The following is a 14,636-nucleotide window of genomic DNA, read 5'->3' as shown; positions in this document are numbered from 1 at the left end:
TTTAAAGCACATTAGGCACATATATAAAACTCATAATGGCAATGTGAATGACACCTGGTTGATCATAATATTTTGTCACTCAGATGAGAGCTTGTCTAATGTATGATGCTTTCAATCACTGTGCATTTCATTAATTTATAACTGAACTGCTTCTAGCAGTAGTTAGTAAAACCAGCAACAAACCATGTCACTCTTGAAATGTTTACTGTCCATTGACCTTCTGGTAATTATTAGGTGTTGGCCCAAGAACGTGTCCCTGCTCGGCAACCATATGTCAGAAGGAAATTAATGGACTGCATACCTATAAAGTCACAGTGCTTAAAAACTATTTATTCCAATGACACAAGTTCACAGCTAGACATCCCTCTTTTCAACTACCCATCCAATGCGTTTCGCACAGGAAGGGCTAACTCACAGAGACTATGGGTGGTAGCCCTAATTCCTTAAAATATTTAATGATTGTTAATCTGTTGACCCTATTTGTGTTAAACTATCTCAATGTATGTTAAAAAAACTAACCCTATTTTTGCCTTAGCAAATAATTAAAAACTGTAAGTTTTATAAAAGTACCCATAGCTTTTGGAAGATGTTTGAATAACCGGAATAATTCACATACAGTTATGCATTGTAGGATTATGTTATTAGTAAAGAAAGATATGCTACGGTCTTAAAAAATCCAACTTAGCTGATCTACTGTGGATATTGAAAGTACCCACAGGTTGTGTGTTACTACATCTCCAACAGCAGCCCTTTAGTTGTGGATCTTGTTAGAATTGCAGTGGAGTATTGACTGTCTACATACTACGTAGACCTGAAATGTTTGACTAAAGAATATAGCTTAAAAAACATTTATTTACATGTGCAATAGTTATGCAGCATTTCTGCTGCTAATTTGTAACAGAAAAAAAATCCCAATTTACAAATAGTCTACAACATATTTACAATTTGTCCTGATTTCATGAGATTCGATGCATTAGGCTTATAGGTTTTGTTTGTTTTGTGCTCTATATTTCAACTGGCAAAAGCCCATAGTAAATTTTAGGGCCTGTGTTGATGGACTGTGAGCTTTGTGGATGCCATCAGTTTGGCACACTTCTGAGATCATTCAGAAGTCATTGACAGGTGCAGTTGACCTCCTTTGAACCTGCTTCAAGTGGGGTTTGCATTGAGTTGAATCAGAATGCAATACCATTTTGAAACAAATAGAAAAGCCCATCGACACAGTTACAGTGGCACCAAAACTTTATGCTACTTTTGGATATAATGCAAAATAGTTACATTTTCTGTCTTTTCTTTATTGGCTACTGTGTCCGCAGGGAAAAGTGGGGATACAGACAGCAGTTAAAACCTGACAGAAGAGCAGACTTACCCTAGTCTTCCCAATATTAAAGAGAAGTATTTGGCTGGAGTTCCACTCCAACAAGGAATAATGCCCAATGTTTTAGGAACATTCTGATTAATGTAATTTTTGTACACAAAATTTGCCATTTATACATAAAATCTACATGAAAACCATCGTAATGCCCAAGAGTGCAATAAGTTTGAAATGAGATGCTGTATGATACTTTCGCATAGGAAAGGGAATAATCCTTGTCTGCGGCAAAAAAAATAAAATGCAGTTTTCAGGTTAAATAGTGTCCAAAACTTCCCATTTACATCCTCACACCAGTATCATTTTCCAGGTCTGGTTCCCTTGGTTCTTCTTACACGAGCTAAGGAAGAGAAATGTCTTGCCAGTCTCTATGCTCACTGTTTCCACACATTTACTTGTAGGAATGTGTATCAGTTGTCCAGCCTACAAGAGTAAAAATCATATTTTTAATTTATGATATTGCTCAACAAAGCAACATTTTAGAGACAGATTATGGCTAAAGAGAGAAGTTGTCGGTGTTCCCTTCATCTGACACCTTTATATCCAAATATAATACACTGTTTAGGCAGACACATTCCTAAATCTGCCAAGCAGTCTCTTCAGAAGACCCTGCAAACTTTCTTACTAGCAGCATTATGTTTTAACTACTACAGCTTCCCGGTCAACCCACCATTTGTTGCCTATAATCCAGGGGTGTCCAAACTTTTTTCAAAGAGGGCCGTATTTGATGAAATGAACATGCATGAGGGCCGACCATTTTGCCTGACATTCCTTGAACCGTTAAAATTCTGTCTAAGTGTGTTCCTTCGAGCACTTATACACTGCCCAACAAGAATTCTATTGCCTTTGTGGCTGTGTGTGAGCTTGGGCATATTATTTGGATATACTGTATTTATTGGCATATAACATGCACCTTCACTTTAAGAGTGAAGTTTCAGGAAAAAAAAAATTTAAATAAAGAATTGTGAAGTAAAATAATGGTCAGTGCCCATCAATGCAGCCTAATCAGTGCTCATCTGCAGACCCACCATTGCCACGAATGTAGTCTCACCATTGCCAGGAATGCACTCACCATAGCCAGGAATGCACTCACCATAGCCAGGATTGCACTCTCCATAGCCAGGAATGCCCCCACCATTGCCAGGAATGCCCCCACCATTGTCAGGAATGCACTACCATAGCCATGAATGCCCCCACCATTGCCAGGAATGCACAACCATTGCCAGGAATGCTCCCACCATAGCCAAGAATGCACCACCATTGCCAGGAATGCCCCCACCATAGCCAGGAATGCCCCCACCATAGCCAGGAATGCCCCCACCATAGCCAGGAAGGCACCATCATAGCCAAGAATGTCCCCACCATTGCCAGGAATGCCCCCACCATTGCCAGGAATGAATCACCATAGCCAGGAATGCCCCCACCATAGCCAGGAATGAACCACCATAGCCAGGAATGCCCCCACCATAGCCAGGAATGCCCCCACCATAGCCAGAAAAGCACAGCCATAGCCAGGAATGCCCCCATCATTGCCAGGATTGCACCACCATAGCCAGGAATGAATCATCATAGCCAGGAATGCACAACCATAGCCAGGAATGTACCACAATAGCCAGCAATGCCCCCACCATAGCCAGGAATGCACCACCATAGCCAGGAATGCCCCCACCATTGCCAGGAATGCCTCACCATTGTCAGGAATGCAGCACCATTGCCAGAAATGCCTCACCATTGTCAGGAACGCAGCACCATTGTCAGGAATGCAGCACCATTGCCAGGAATGCACTGACGAGCGCCAAAGATTACCTACAGAAGAATCTCCTGTTTACACGGCGGCCTCTGTAATAGAAAGTCCCGCCTTCTTTGATGGACAGAACAGTCATCCAATGGCAGCGCCGGAGATGGGACTTCCTATTACAGAGGCCGCCTGTAAACAGGAAATTCTCCTGTGTGTGTATACGGCGCTCGGTCCCGCCTCCTCCCTGTCCCTTCCAAGGCATATACATCTTTTGTGGCCCTGATGCTGGGAGATTGTCGGGGGGCCACAAAAGATATATATGTCCAAATAACCAGGCGGGCCGCTCAAAACCGGGCTGGACTTTGGACATGCCTGCTATAATCTATCCTATATTATATTATATCTAAGTTTGACTTTCACTTTTATACTATGCAAACCAACCTTATGCCTATAACACTCCTCCAGCACATACACATTTCTATTGCCACTGTATCCCTCCTCTAGCCTTTCACCTGTATCCCTTCTCCAGCACATGCACATTGGTCTACCCCCTCTATCCTCCCTCCAGCACATATTTGTCTTGCCTCTGTATCCCTCTTCAGCACACACATTGATCTTTCCCCTGTATCTCTCCTCCAGCACATATACATTGGGTTTTTCCCCTGTATCCCTCCTCCAGAACATAACTATTGGTTGGGTGGGCACAGTTGTGACGTAACCTCTGATATTGAGCATAAGGGATACTTGGGATATCAGCGTGTAACAATGTATTACCAGCTGTCTGTTTTCTAAAAAGTATTGAGACTAAACAATTATCTTTGTCCTTAAAAATGGTGTGATCCAAAAAGGTAATTTGTCAAAAGTCGCTGGCAACTGTGAATTTTAGATTGAACTGGTTTCGATTCAAGGTATCAACAAAGGTGCCCAATAAAGCAGGAGTGCCTGTCCAGATAATGAAAACGTCATCAATGTAATGCATCCAACATAATGCATGGTTGGTGAAAGATGATAATGAGTCATAGAAAAAAGGCCACGTTCCCACCACCCCAGGTACAGGTTGGCATAGGCAGGTGCGCAGCAAGTGCCCATAACCACTCCCTGCACCTGGAGGAAGTGGGACTCCTTGAATCCAGACTGTCCTCACTCCTGGTCCCCCTACATCACTGCCTGTTAGCCACTTGTGTCCCACGCTGTGATACTATCTACTGTGGGGGAGTGTCCTGGACTGGGCACATGCATGGTGAAGCTGTACGGCCAGTCTGGATGATGTCATCTTGGCTTGCACGCTGATTGGTTGATTACAGATGGCACATTCATACATAGGTACGCCGTCTCGCTGTATCATTGAGTCACACGCACTTGGTGTGTCACTATACAGGCGGCTGCACGTTTTTTGAGGGTTCTCCCTGTTAAAGGTAATTCATCTTCATTTTGTTGCATCAAGTTTGGTCCCCTTCCTACTATTTCTACAATATGGTTTGAACAATCCTTCCTCTTTATTTTTAAATTACCCGATAGTATACTCAACGGCGCTTCTCTCTCTGGGGGGAGTCTACAATCAATGGCCCTTCTTAATCTGTGGCAATCTGTACTATGAAGGGGGATCTGTGCTAACGCTCCTTTCTTCCCTTTTTCTGTCACTCACTGTATCTACCATTGACCTTATACATCCTCCCATTCGTTAGACAGAGATCTTGTTTTATAACGGGTACGTTTTTTATACTTTTTGCTCTGGTACATCCTGCTAAGATTACTCTGCCATAATGTGACCTATTCGGCATTATTTATCATAGATCTCCACTCTCTGATGGTAACACCTGACCCCTCAGCAGGCGCCCGGTTTAATTGTATACACTGCTTTCAGCTGTGAGCCTGTGCTTTTATAGATCATTGTAAGTACTGGGGCTACACCCAATATTTGCTTTACCCTATGCACTAAAGTACATCTATACACTTTATATTATTTCTATTCATGTTATGCACGCCCCCATAGTTGTTTGGCTTGCCCTCACTGTCTGTGGGATTGTTTTGTGGGCTGCCCCCCTCCCTTTGGGGGGATGGGTAAAATGGAAGACCGTATTAACTGCTAACTGTTTTATATTCATTATTTGTTGTTTATGTATTTTTCTCTTTTTTTATATTTAAATAGTTATTCAAATTCTCCTGAAGAAGTGCAAGGCACATAACATGTAGAGCAAGATAATACTTCACTGCAATATAACTGTACTCTTGGATTCACCATTACTATACATCAAATCTACTTGTTGTCAGTTTCCATGTAGCAATAAGCTGGTTATATTTAGTGCTACATTTCCCTCATCGGTTCATTTTATCAGTGTGATTTTATACATGGTTTGTCATTTTCTCTCAATAAATTAATATTTTTGTAACCTTTGTGATGTTGTGCCTAAAATGTCCAAGCTCTTCTTATCGAATCAGTGACAGTGGAGTGAGGGAGAATTGGCTGTCAGTTAAAGTGGTTGTAAACCCACTAACAAAAAATAAAAAAATAAAAAACCTGCAAAACAACGGCATAATGAGATAGTATGCTATGCATACTAGCACTTTATGAAATACTTACCTTAGATGAAAGCCCCCCACAGCGGTCCTGGTACACTGGTCTGGCCGGCGACATCGTTTAAGGAGTTACTTCCGGGTATCGCGGGCTCTGGCTCTGTGATTGGCTGGAGTCGTAATGATGTCACCGCCGGTAATGGCACACTGGCTGAAGCAACGGCACACTAGCTGAAGCAAGGGCACGAACATTGCTTCAGTGTACATGTGCCATCTCCTAAACTGTGCAGGTTTAGGAGATATCCAGGGTATATCCAGGGTAAAAAGTGGTTGTAAAGGGTTTACAACCACTTTAAAGCATCTTATAAATTTGGAAGTGTTGCAAAGTTCGTAAGAAAAATCAAATCCTAAGTCCTCTGCCAGGCCCACTCCTGGAGATTGGCCGAGGGCCCATAAATATTCAAGACAGCTCCTCTTCACCTCCGTCCACTAGTTCCAGAACATTCCCCAACATTCTAGAAAGAGGGAAAGGCACCAGGGAGCTGCCAGGATGAGTCATCCAGCTCTGACCTCTAATAACCCTGACCCAGATTCAGTGGCTCAGGTTTATCCCTGGGCCAGACTACAATTTACCTACTCTCACTTCTAGTAGCACACACTAGAGGGTACTACGTATGATTAAAAGTAAGGCCTCTAATATCCAATATGTGAATTTTAGGAACAAATCCCAAAACGTCTATATTCTGGTGACAATTGTCTAAGCCCACGTACACACGGTCGGAGATTTTGCCAATTAAATCAGTCGGATTTTGCCTGTCAGATTTAGTCCGACGGATTGTGTCCGAAACTGTTGCATACACACGGTCGGGCCAAGTTGGCGAAAAATCCGATCTTTCAGAACGTGATGACGTAATTTCGTTACGATGGGACTACATTCAGGCTAGTAGCCAATAGCTTTGATGTAGGAATTTGATCTGAGCATGCGTGGCACTTGGTCCGATGAAAATGCTCTACACATGATCGGATTAGGTCCGTCCGGCCCAGTTGGTCGGGAAATATTTCCAACATGTTGGAAAATTGGGTCGGACGGAGATTCGGACGGAATCAGTCCGATGCATACCACACACAGTCGGATTATCTGACGACACGGTCCGATAAGACTCATTCCGACAGATTCTCCGACCGTGTGTACAAGGGCTTAGAGGAAAATCTTCCCTCAAAATGTTAAGATCTCCTTTTACATCCCGTGGCATCTCTAGAAAAGGAAGTGAAGGGAAATCTGACTGATTGGGCACAGGCAGGAAGAAAGATAAAAACCTTACAGGGGTCTAAAACTTTCCCTACTCTATCCAAAACTAAAACATTTCAGGCTTGTATAGATTTTAATTATAAAAATGAATGTCTAAACCAGCAAATTATCCAATTTTTATTATTGTGTATAGTTGAATGCATAGAGTGTACTCAGTGGAACATTTGGAAAGGTCTGTACTATCATTTACTACAGCAACCATATAATTAATTATTTTCTGCTGATGAGAAACACAATTTTCTGCTTATGGTGGCTATGGATGTATAGTAACATTTGAAAATTACTGACAGATATAATTGCTGTCAGTTGATTCTATTGCATTCAATCCAAATCTGTTTTACTAGAACTTCAAACAAGTTGAACCGCCTAGCTTAAAAAAGACAGAGGTATACTGTTAATGTTAAGTGTTACAATTACTAAATGGGCAGAGCTATGCAGTTTATAGGTGCTGTAGGTAATAATTGGCAGCATTATGTACAACACTGAGCTCATACTTGTAAAACTTTAAAGTTCATAACCTTGTAAAGTGATTTTATTTGGTCCCTACAGAAAATCTGCAATGGTTAACCATTCTGTAATTCTTTTACTCTAACATTTAGGTTTAGGCCTTTCAATCTGAAAAAGTGTTTTAAAAACACAGAGATTTTCTTAATTTTACATTCAAATCCAGAATACTGGTTCTCCCTCCTTCTACATATTAGACTGTATACATAAAGCAGCCAAGTGTAGGGCCACCTGAACTTCTAGCCTGCACCAGGATGAACCCCCCCAAGGAGACAAGGAGGTGCAAAAGATTGTGGTGCACATCTGTTCATTAAGAGTGTTATAGTATTTTACCAATAGTTAAATACGTTTTAAAGCGCCGAGCTTGTAAAGAAAAGGGGTAATACCCATCCTGTCTCACACACCACCAATCTTAGCTTTGTTAGAGAGCTAGAGTGGTGTCAGCATCCAACACTTCTGGATGGAACTACAGCATAGAGCAGGGGAAACATTAAGGTTTGTCACATTTACAAAAAATTTTCAACCACCATAGCCCTTCAAGGATTGGAATGGGTTAAAAGTATATCTGAAACCAAAACTTTTTTAGTATGAACTAGGGAAGGCTTAGAACACCTGTAAGCTTTTTTTTGCTGTCTTTGTTCCAACTGGGGAATAGTCATCTTTTCTATATATCCTGATGAACTTTGCCAGAGAAAGAGAAGGGAAATCCCAAATTTTGGGTTATCAACAGAAGAGGAATAAAGGGGATATTTTCCAATGGAAGCACATAGTTACAGTTACATCTCACTTAAATCTCACTTAAACTCCTTTTTATCAGAGAGGATTTCACTTTCTTGCAGTTGTTTCTATAGGACAGGAAGTGAAAGTGATTATCTTCTTACTTTCAAAAGGTTTCTAATTTAACTTTTAATGTATGAACCCCAGCAAACCCACATTTCCTAAAGAACAATTTTAGGCCAAAAATAAAACTAGCGAGCTAATAGTGCTGTCCAGCAAACACTTCAGTGGTAATAAAGTCCGAAAGCTCATTCAGTTTACCCTAAGTTAGGTTTTCAATCATTATTTTACAGGTTAGTTCATTTGAGTTTTCACCAAAGGTACAAATGGGGTACCAATGTGAATGGCACCCCAACGCATTGTAAAGTAGAGTGCAATACACAACCTTAGTGAAACACAATGCATGGTATGTGCTATGCATGTGCTTGCTAGGAAAGGTTCATGTCAATCTTTTGATTTGTTATGGTGTGCTGTCTGTCAATAAATCACGTAAGTAAACCTGGCCCCTTAAACTTTCAAGGCAGGTTTAAACTTGGTCCGTAGCTGTGAGAAATTTCATAATACTGATATCTTTTGTTTTCATCAGGCTTTTTGTATTGGATATGTTTAGAAATTTTCACTGTGTATTAAAAAAGTCACTGGGTCACTGGCATAAATGAGTACGGTAGACTAATACCGTGTACGCACAAACGGAATGTCCGACAGAAAAAGTCAGACGGAAGCTTTTCATCATATATTCCAATCGTGTGTATGCCTCGTCTGACTTTTTTTTCAAAAATTCTGACGGACCTAGAAATAGAACATGTTCTAAATATTTCCGACTGAACCAATTCCTATTGGGAACACCGCTTGTATGCATGCTGTTCCGACAGAGGGAAAACGACGCATGCTCTGAAGCAAGTACAAGACGGAAGCTATTGGCTACTGGCTATTGAACTTCCTTTTTCTAGTCCCGTTGTATGTGTTGTACGTCACCGTGTTCTTGACGATCAGACTTTGGTGGGATCGTGTGTACGCAAGACAATTTCAGCGGAATTCCATTGGAAAAACCTTCAGAGTTTATTCCGATGGGAAAACCGGTCACGTGTACAGGGCATTATGCAAATGCAAATAGAATGTCCTCTCTGTATTTATGTCAATTCTTACATTTAAATTCTGACCAAATTCTACTTTTAATAGTTAAAACATGCAGTTTTAATAATTTCAGGACTTAGATTTTTGTGTTATCTCTTTTGTACATGACATGGTGATTCCACCAGTGACGCACCTTATGTCTTTAGGTGGCTACACTTAATCCTCCACTGTGTCTATGTAGAAGCAGCATAGCCATCTTTGGACAACAGCACTGTCCACCTGTGAGGGGGATATATAAGTGACTAGCAAATTAAACCTTACCTCCAGCTAAAACTATTTAATCACTTTTTAATACTTTTTAATCAGTTACAGCAACATTTTGTTTTCTCTTTTGGAATAAAGATTTTAACAAGCCAAGGATTTTTTAATCTAGGTGGGGGGTGGAGCCTGATGGGCATTTAATGACACTAGTTCACTATCAGGTCCGCTCCCCTAGTGATCTACAGTGGGCAAATCCTTAGCCAGTTGACAAGGCCTACTATTAGCTATAGAATTTCTCCACTGTATGCTGTTAATCGCAAGGAGAGAGCGGACCTGATGGTGAACTAGTGTCTTTGCTTACCCATCAGACTGCTATCACTGTCAGCATCACTGGTTGCTAGGAGGATAGTTAAGGGCAGGTTATTTAGCAACCAGTGAGAGGTGGGGAATGGACAAGCTAGCTTTCTTTACTCCAACTTAGGCCAGCCATACACAGAGCAAATTTCTTCCCTGCAACCACAGCTTGCATGAAAGAAATTTGCTCTATTCCCTCATCAATACGGACAATGTTTATGTGGGAATCCCTCCTGCCTGGCCATTGCCTTCTGGCAGGGAGTAGGGGCATGCAAGGGAATCCATTTATGCGTGGTGAAGACAGTGGTTGTTGTTAGCGGCTATAGCAGCCACTTGCGATAATCGCAAGAGAATCCGGCAGGCTGGTTATGCCCAAGTTGATCAATTGATCAACTTGCTACATTCAGCCTTCTCATTAACGTTCAAATCTCGGCCAGTTCAGCAGGATTCAAACCATGTATGGCCAGCCTTAGAGATGGTTTTAAAGGCATTGTAAACTTTCAAATGTCTTTCTTGTTTTAAGTAGGTGTTAGCTTACATTCCCTGTGTTATTTGTTTGCCTTACCATATGTGCTAAAGGGACAGGCAACTCCTGGTTCCAAATCACACAACATTCCATCTATGACTCACCATTTCTCTGTTTTGCATCATAAATGTGTGAGCGCTAATGTGGTGAAAACAAATCTCTTAGCCTTCACTGCTCTGCTTGCTTGTAGCTGTGTCAGATCTAACTACTAGTAAGCTCTCACCTACAGAACACTAGACTTAGAGACCCAGGGATTGTTAGATATGAAGTTTCTTCACAGAAGCATTGGTGCTTAATGCACATCTTATGCGGGTGAAAAACACAGGGTGCAGGTAGGAAGATTTATAATGAATTTATTTACCTCCAGTTTTGTCATCAATAAACTGGAGGTCATTATTGTTTAATTTGGTACAGTGATAGTGCCTATTTGTAAAAGAATATTTAGAACTATTTGACTCTGCCACTTGCAGTGGCAGCTGGTGCTCAAAATTTTTTTTGGGGGTGGCGCAAAACTAAAAAATTCTGAAAAAAAAACCAATCAATTGCATCCCCACTGTGCCCATCAAATGCAGCAACTGTGCCATCAATCGCAGCCACTGTGCCCATTAAACGCAGCCACTGTGCCATCAAGAGCAGCCACTGTGCCCATCAAACGCAGCCACTGTGCAATCAAACGCAGCCACTGTGCCCATCAAACACAACCACTGTGCCCATCAAACACAACCACTGTGCCCATCAAATGCAACCACTGTGCCCATCAAATGCAACCACTGTGCCCTCAAACGCAGCCACTGTGCCATCAAGAGCAGCCACTGTGCCCATCAAACGCAGCCACTGTGCTATCAAACGCAGCCACTGTGCCATCAAACGCAGCCACTGTGCCATCAAACGCTGCCACTGTGCCCATTAGATGCTGCCCCTGTGCCCATCAAATGCTGCCACTGTGCCCATCAAATGCTGCCACTGTGCCCCATCAATGCTGCCACTGTGCCCATCAAATTATTATTATTATATTATTATACACAATTTATATAGCGCTAACAGTTTATGCAGCACTTTACAATGTATAGGGGCAGACAACACAATGCTGCCACTTTGCAAATCAAATGCCGCCACTGTGCATATCAAATACAGCCACTGTGCCCATCAAAAGTTGCCATTGTGACCCCCCCCACCCATTTGCCACTTACACTATCTCAGTGGTGGGTCAGGCAGCATATGACGCCGGTGAGCTGTGGGGCCTTGTGTCTTCCATGCGTCTCCTCTCCTCCTGATAAGTATCCAATTGCAGCGCCTATCCTTTCAGCCAATCAGGTGATGGGTATCAGACCCGCGCTACCTGATTGGTGGAGTGGCAGTTCAGTGTTAGAAAAGCAATATTCATTTTCTTTTTAACACATCTGGGTGGACTCTGAGCGCAATGCTTTGCTCTCCGAGTACACCTTTTTTGAAGCCTATTAGAGCCTATGGCTATAATCATGTGCTTCACAAATACACCCCTTCCGCTGTAATTCAGGTGCCCGATGTCCGAAAAGGGGCCAGATGCCTGAATAGGGGGTGGCGGTGGCAGCCATGGATAGATTCATGCAATACAATGCAATGCATGAATCTATCCAATAATAATAATAATAATAATAATTAGTCATAGAGGGGGGTGGCTGGAGAGAGGGGACGGCGCCCGTGCACCCTTAATGGATGCACCGCCACTGGCCACATGTTTCAGGGAAGCGAACGAAAGTGGTGGTGGGCTTTTTTAAATTTGGCACAGGACCTTTGAAAGGACCATACCACCAGAAAACTGGCACCAATGCTTTATTGAATTCCCCTGTAAATTTAAAATTAGGAAAACAACATCTGCAATTCTTTTACATTCAGTATAATTCTTATTATAAATGTTATACATTGACATTTAAATACCTCATTGAAATCCCACGTGGATGCTTGTTTCACAGAGCAGTTTGTTAGCACAATCTGTTCATACATTAGATCAAAGCAGAGTGATTCTGTGAAGTTAGAATGGATCTTCCTATCATGATACACAAAAAGCTGTAAAGTAGAAATGTGTATTAATAAATAACTTTAGATTACCACATGCCCCCACAGACCTGGTATCTCTATTATAAAGAACTATTTACAGGATACTCATAGAAAATTGGCAATGTCACGGTTAAAAAAAAAAAAACATATCAGAATTCAATTTTTGTCTTGATGTTTCTGAAATGTCTTTTGCCAGGCTGCTATGCTGACCCACTAACTTTAACACATTCTAAAGCTGGCCATACACTGTTAGATTTATCTATCAATGCTAAACAGCATGGATGAATGAATCTCTCTGCTGGGCTATTATAATCTGACAGCCATCAACGGAGGCTGTCAGAATACTTAAGCGGTGTCTACATTTAAATGGATGCAGACGCAGTTTGACCGAATATTTTCCAGCAGGCACCATTTATTTTTGTTGAATACAGAAGGTCCGGCAGGGCTCAGCGTAAGGCCAGCTCAAGTCAGTGACTCTGAACAGTATGTAGATCAAGAAATTTGGGAAAGTTTCTCAAAGCTTTTCATTCAATTACAATGTGCCTTTGAACTTGGTAGCAAATCTGACTACTCCATGGGAGTCAATTTCCCAACACAGCCCAGTCCATCCTTACACGTCACAGCCCTCTCCTCTTCTGGAAATTTCTAATTACTCTCTTTGTTGGTCCAGTTTATTTGCCTTGTACCCAATTTTAGACAGATGGAGCTTTCTTTTGGTGGTATTTATTAACCACAGTTTTTTTTTTTTTTTGTACTATATAATGGGAAGAAAGACAAAAAAATGCTCACATTCACATTACATTTTTTACCTTTAAAAAAAAAAGATCCCTCAATCATAGTTGGTCGGTGTCACTTTAACCCCCACCACCACCTTTTAAAAGAGTTCTTACAATCAGTAGTCAGTGGCACTTTAAAACCCCACATCTCTAAAAACAACCACTATCCAATATCCAATCATCATTGGTAGCCAGTGGTACTTTAAGACCCCCCTACTTTCACCTTCGATCCGCTGCAATCCTTCCTGTTGTGTTTACAGACATTTAGTCCATTAACCGTGAAGTAAAGGGAGCTTCCTCCATGGTGAATGGACTACATGTTTGTAAACACTACTAGTGTTTATGCTTATCTCACAGCAATCTCAAGCTACAGAGCCACTGTGATTGCCTCTATACATCGTGACTGTTTTCTGAGCTACCCAATGACAGCTCAGATCAAAGCCATTCACAGACACGCTGGCTTCAGATGTACGTGTTTTTTTTGTTTTGCAATATGACAGTGTAGTCAGGGCTGGCTATTATGCCTACAATCTAGAGACATTTTCTGTGTTATTCATGTGGAGTTGGCTCCCTCTAGTGTTTGCTGGACTCTATGTGTAAATTTCCTTTTTCCTTTGAGAGGATTTAGAGCAAAGCTTCATGAGATGTGTAGTTCAGAATGCTGAAGTGACTATGTCAGCAGGACTCATCTGAACTACAATTAGCAGAATGCTGAGTGGACAGAACAGATTGCTGGGAAAGGATATAAAACGGACTGGCGCAGCCTATATCAGCCTCTCGGGATGCTGTTATACTCTGCCAGCAGGAGGTCTGTGTGACAGAAAGAAGCTGATGATTTGCGGCCTACACAGCAGGGAGCCAGACAGCTATAAACAGAGGGATCTCTGTGGACAGCATCGCTTCTTCCTTTCAGCATATCGGAGGGAGTTCTGGTCCATCCAGAGACGCCTGCCTTTCAGATCCCAGTGGGCTGCAGCATGGCATGGCAGCCGCCATTACCCAGAGCCAGGATACAGAGAGAGAGTTCCTGTTAGTGTCTTCTCATCATCTGCATCGTTGCCAACTTTATCTGAGTTCCAGAGTGGTGAGCAGGCATAGTCCATGTTATAGTTAAAGACACTGCTTTCAGATATCATTCACAACAGTTCAGCTGGTGGTACTTGTAGTGTCACAGAAGTTAGAGTTTCTGTTATAACGAGCACTGAAAGCAGACATCTATGCCCAGTTCACATTATTGATTCTATACTGGATAACATCATTAGGATCATAAAAGAAGGAAGTTGCAATACAACAAGGATAAATCAAGGTTCAGCCAAATTTGTTACACCCTGTTATTAAGGATTACTTTAGTTACAACACAAAGAGGCTAGCTGAAGATATCTGGATTTTAAGGA

General features: G+C 41.8%; 1 protein-coding gene across 1 annotated transcript in view; it reads right to left on the bottom strand.

The window, feature by feature from the left end:
• Nucleotides 1-834: 834 nt before the first annotated feature.
• Nucleotides 835-14,636, bottom strand: part of GALNT15 (polypeptide N-acetylgalactosaminyltransferase 15) — a 48,212-nt gene continuing 34,410 nt past the window's right edge. The window contains exons 9-10 of the mRNA XM_077491376.1: nt 12,347-12,475; nt 835-1,795 (exon numbers count right to left, since the gene is read on the bottom strand). Of these exons, the coding sequence (XP_077347502.1) occupies nt 1,661-1,795; nt 12,347-12,475 (264 nt within the window). The 3' untranslated portion in view covers nt 835-1,660. The remainder of the gene's footprint in view (nt 1,796-12,346; nt 12,476-14,636) is intronic.

Source organism: Lithobates pipiens, unplaced genomic scaffold (assembly GCF_037356315.1).
Source record: "Lithobates pipiens isolate NorthernLeopardFrog02 unplaced genomic scaffold, aLitPip1_a1.2 Scaffold_19, whole genome shotgun sequence".
Lineage (NCBI taxonomy): Eukaryota > Metazoa > Chordata > Amphibia > Anura > Ranidae > Lithobates > Lithobates pipiens.
This window is presented reverse-complemented; position numbering and strand designations above follow the sequence as displayed.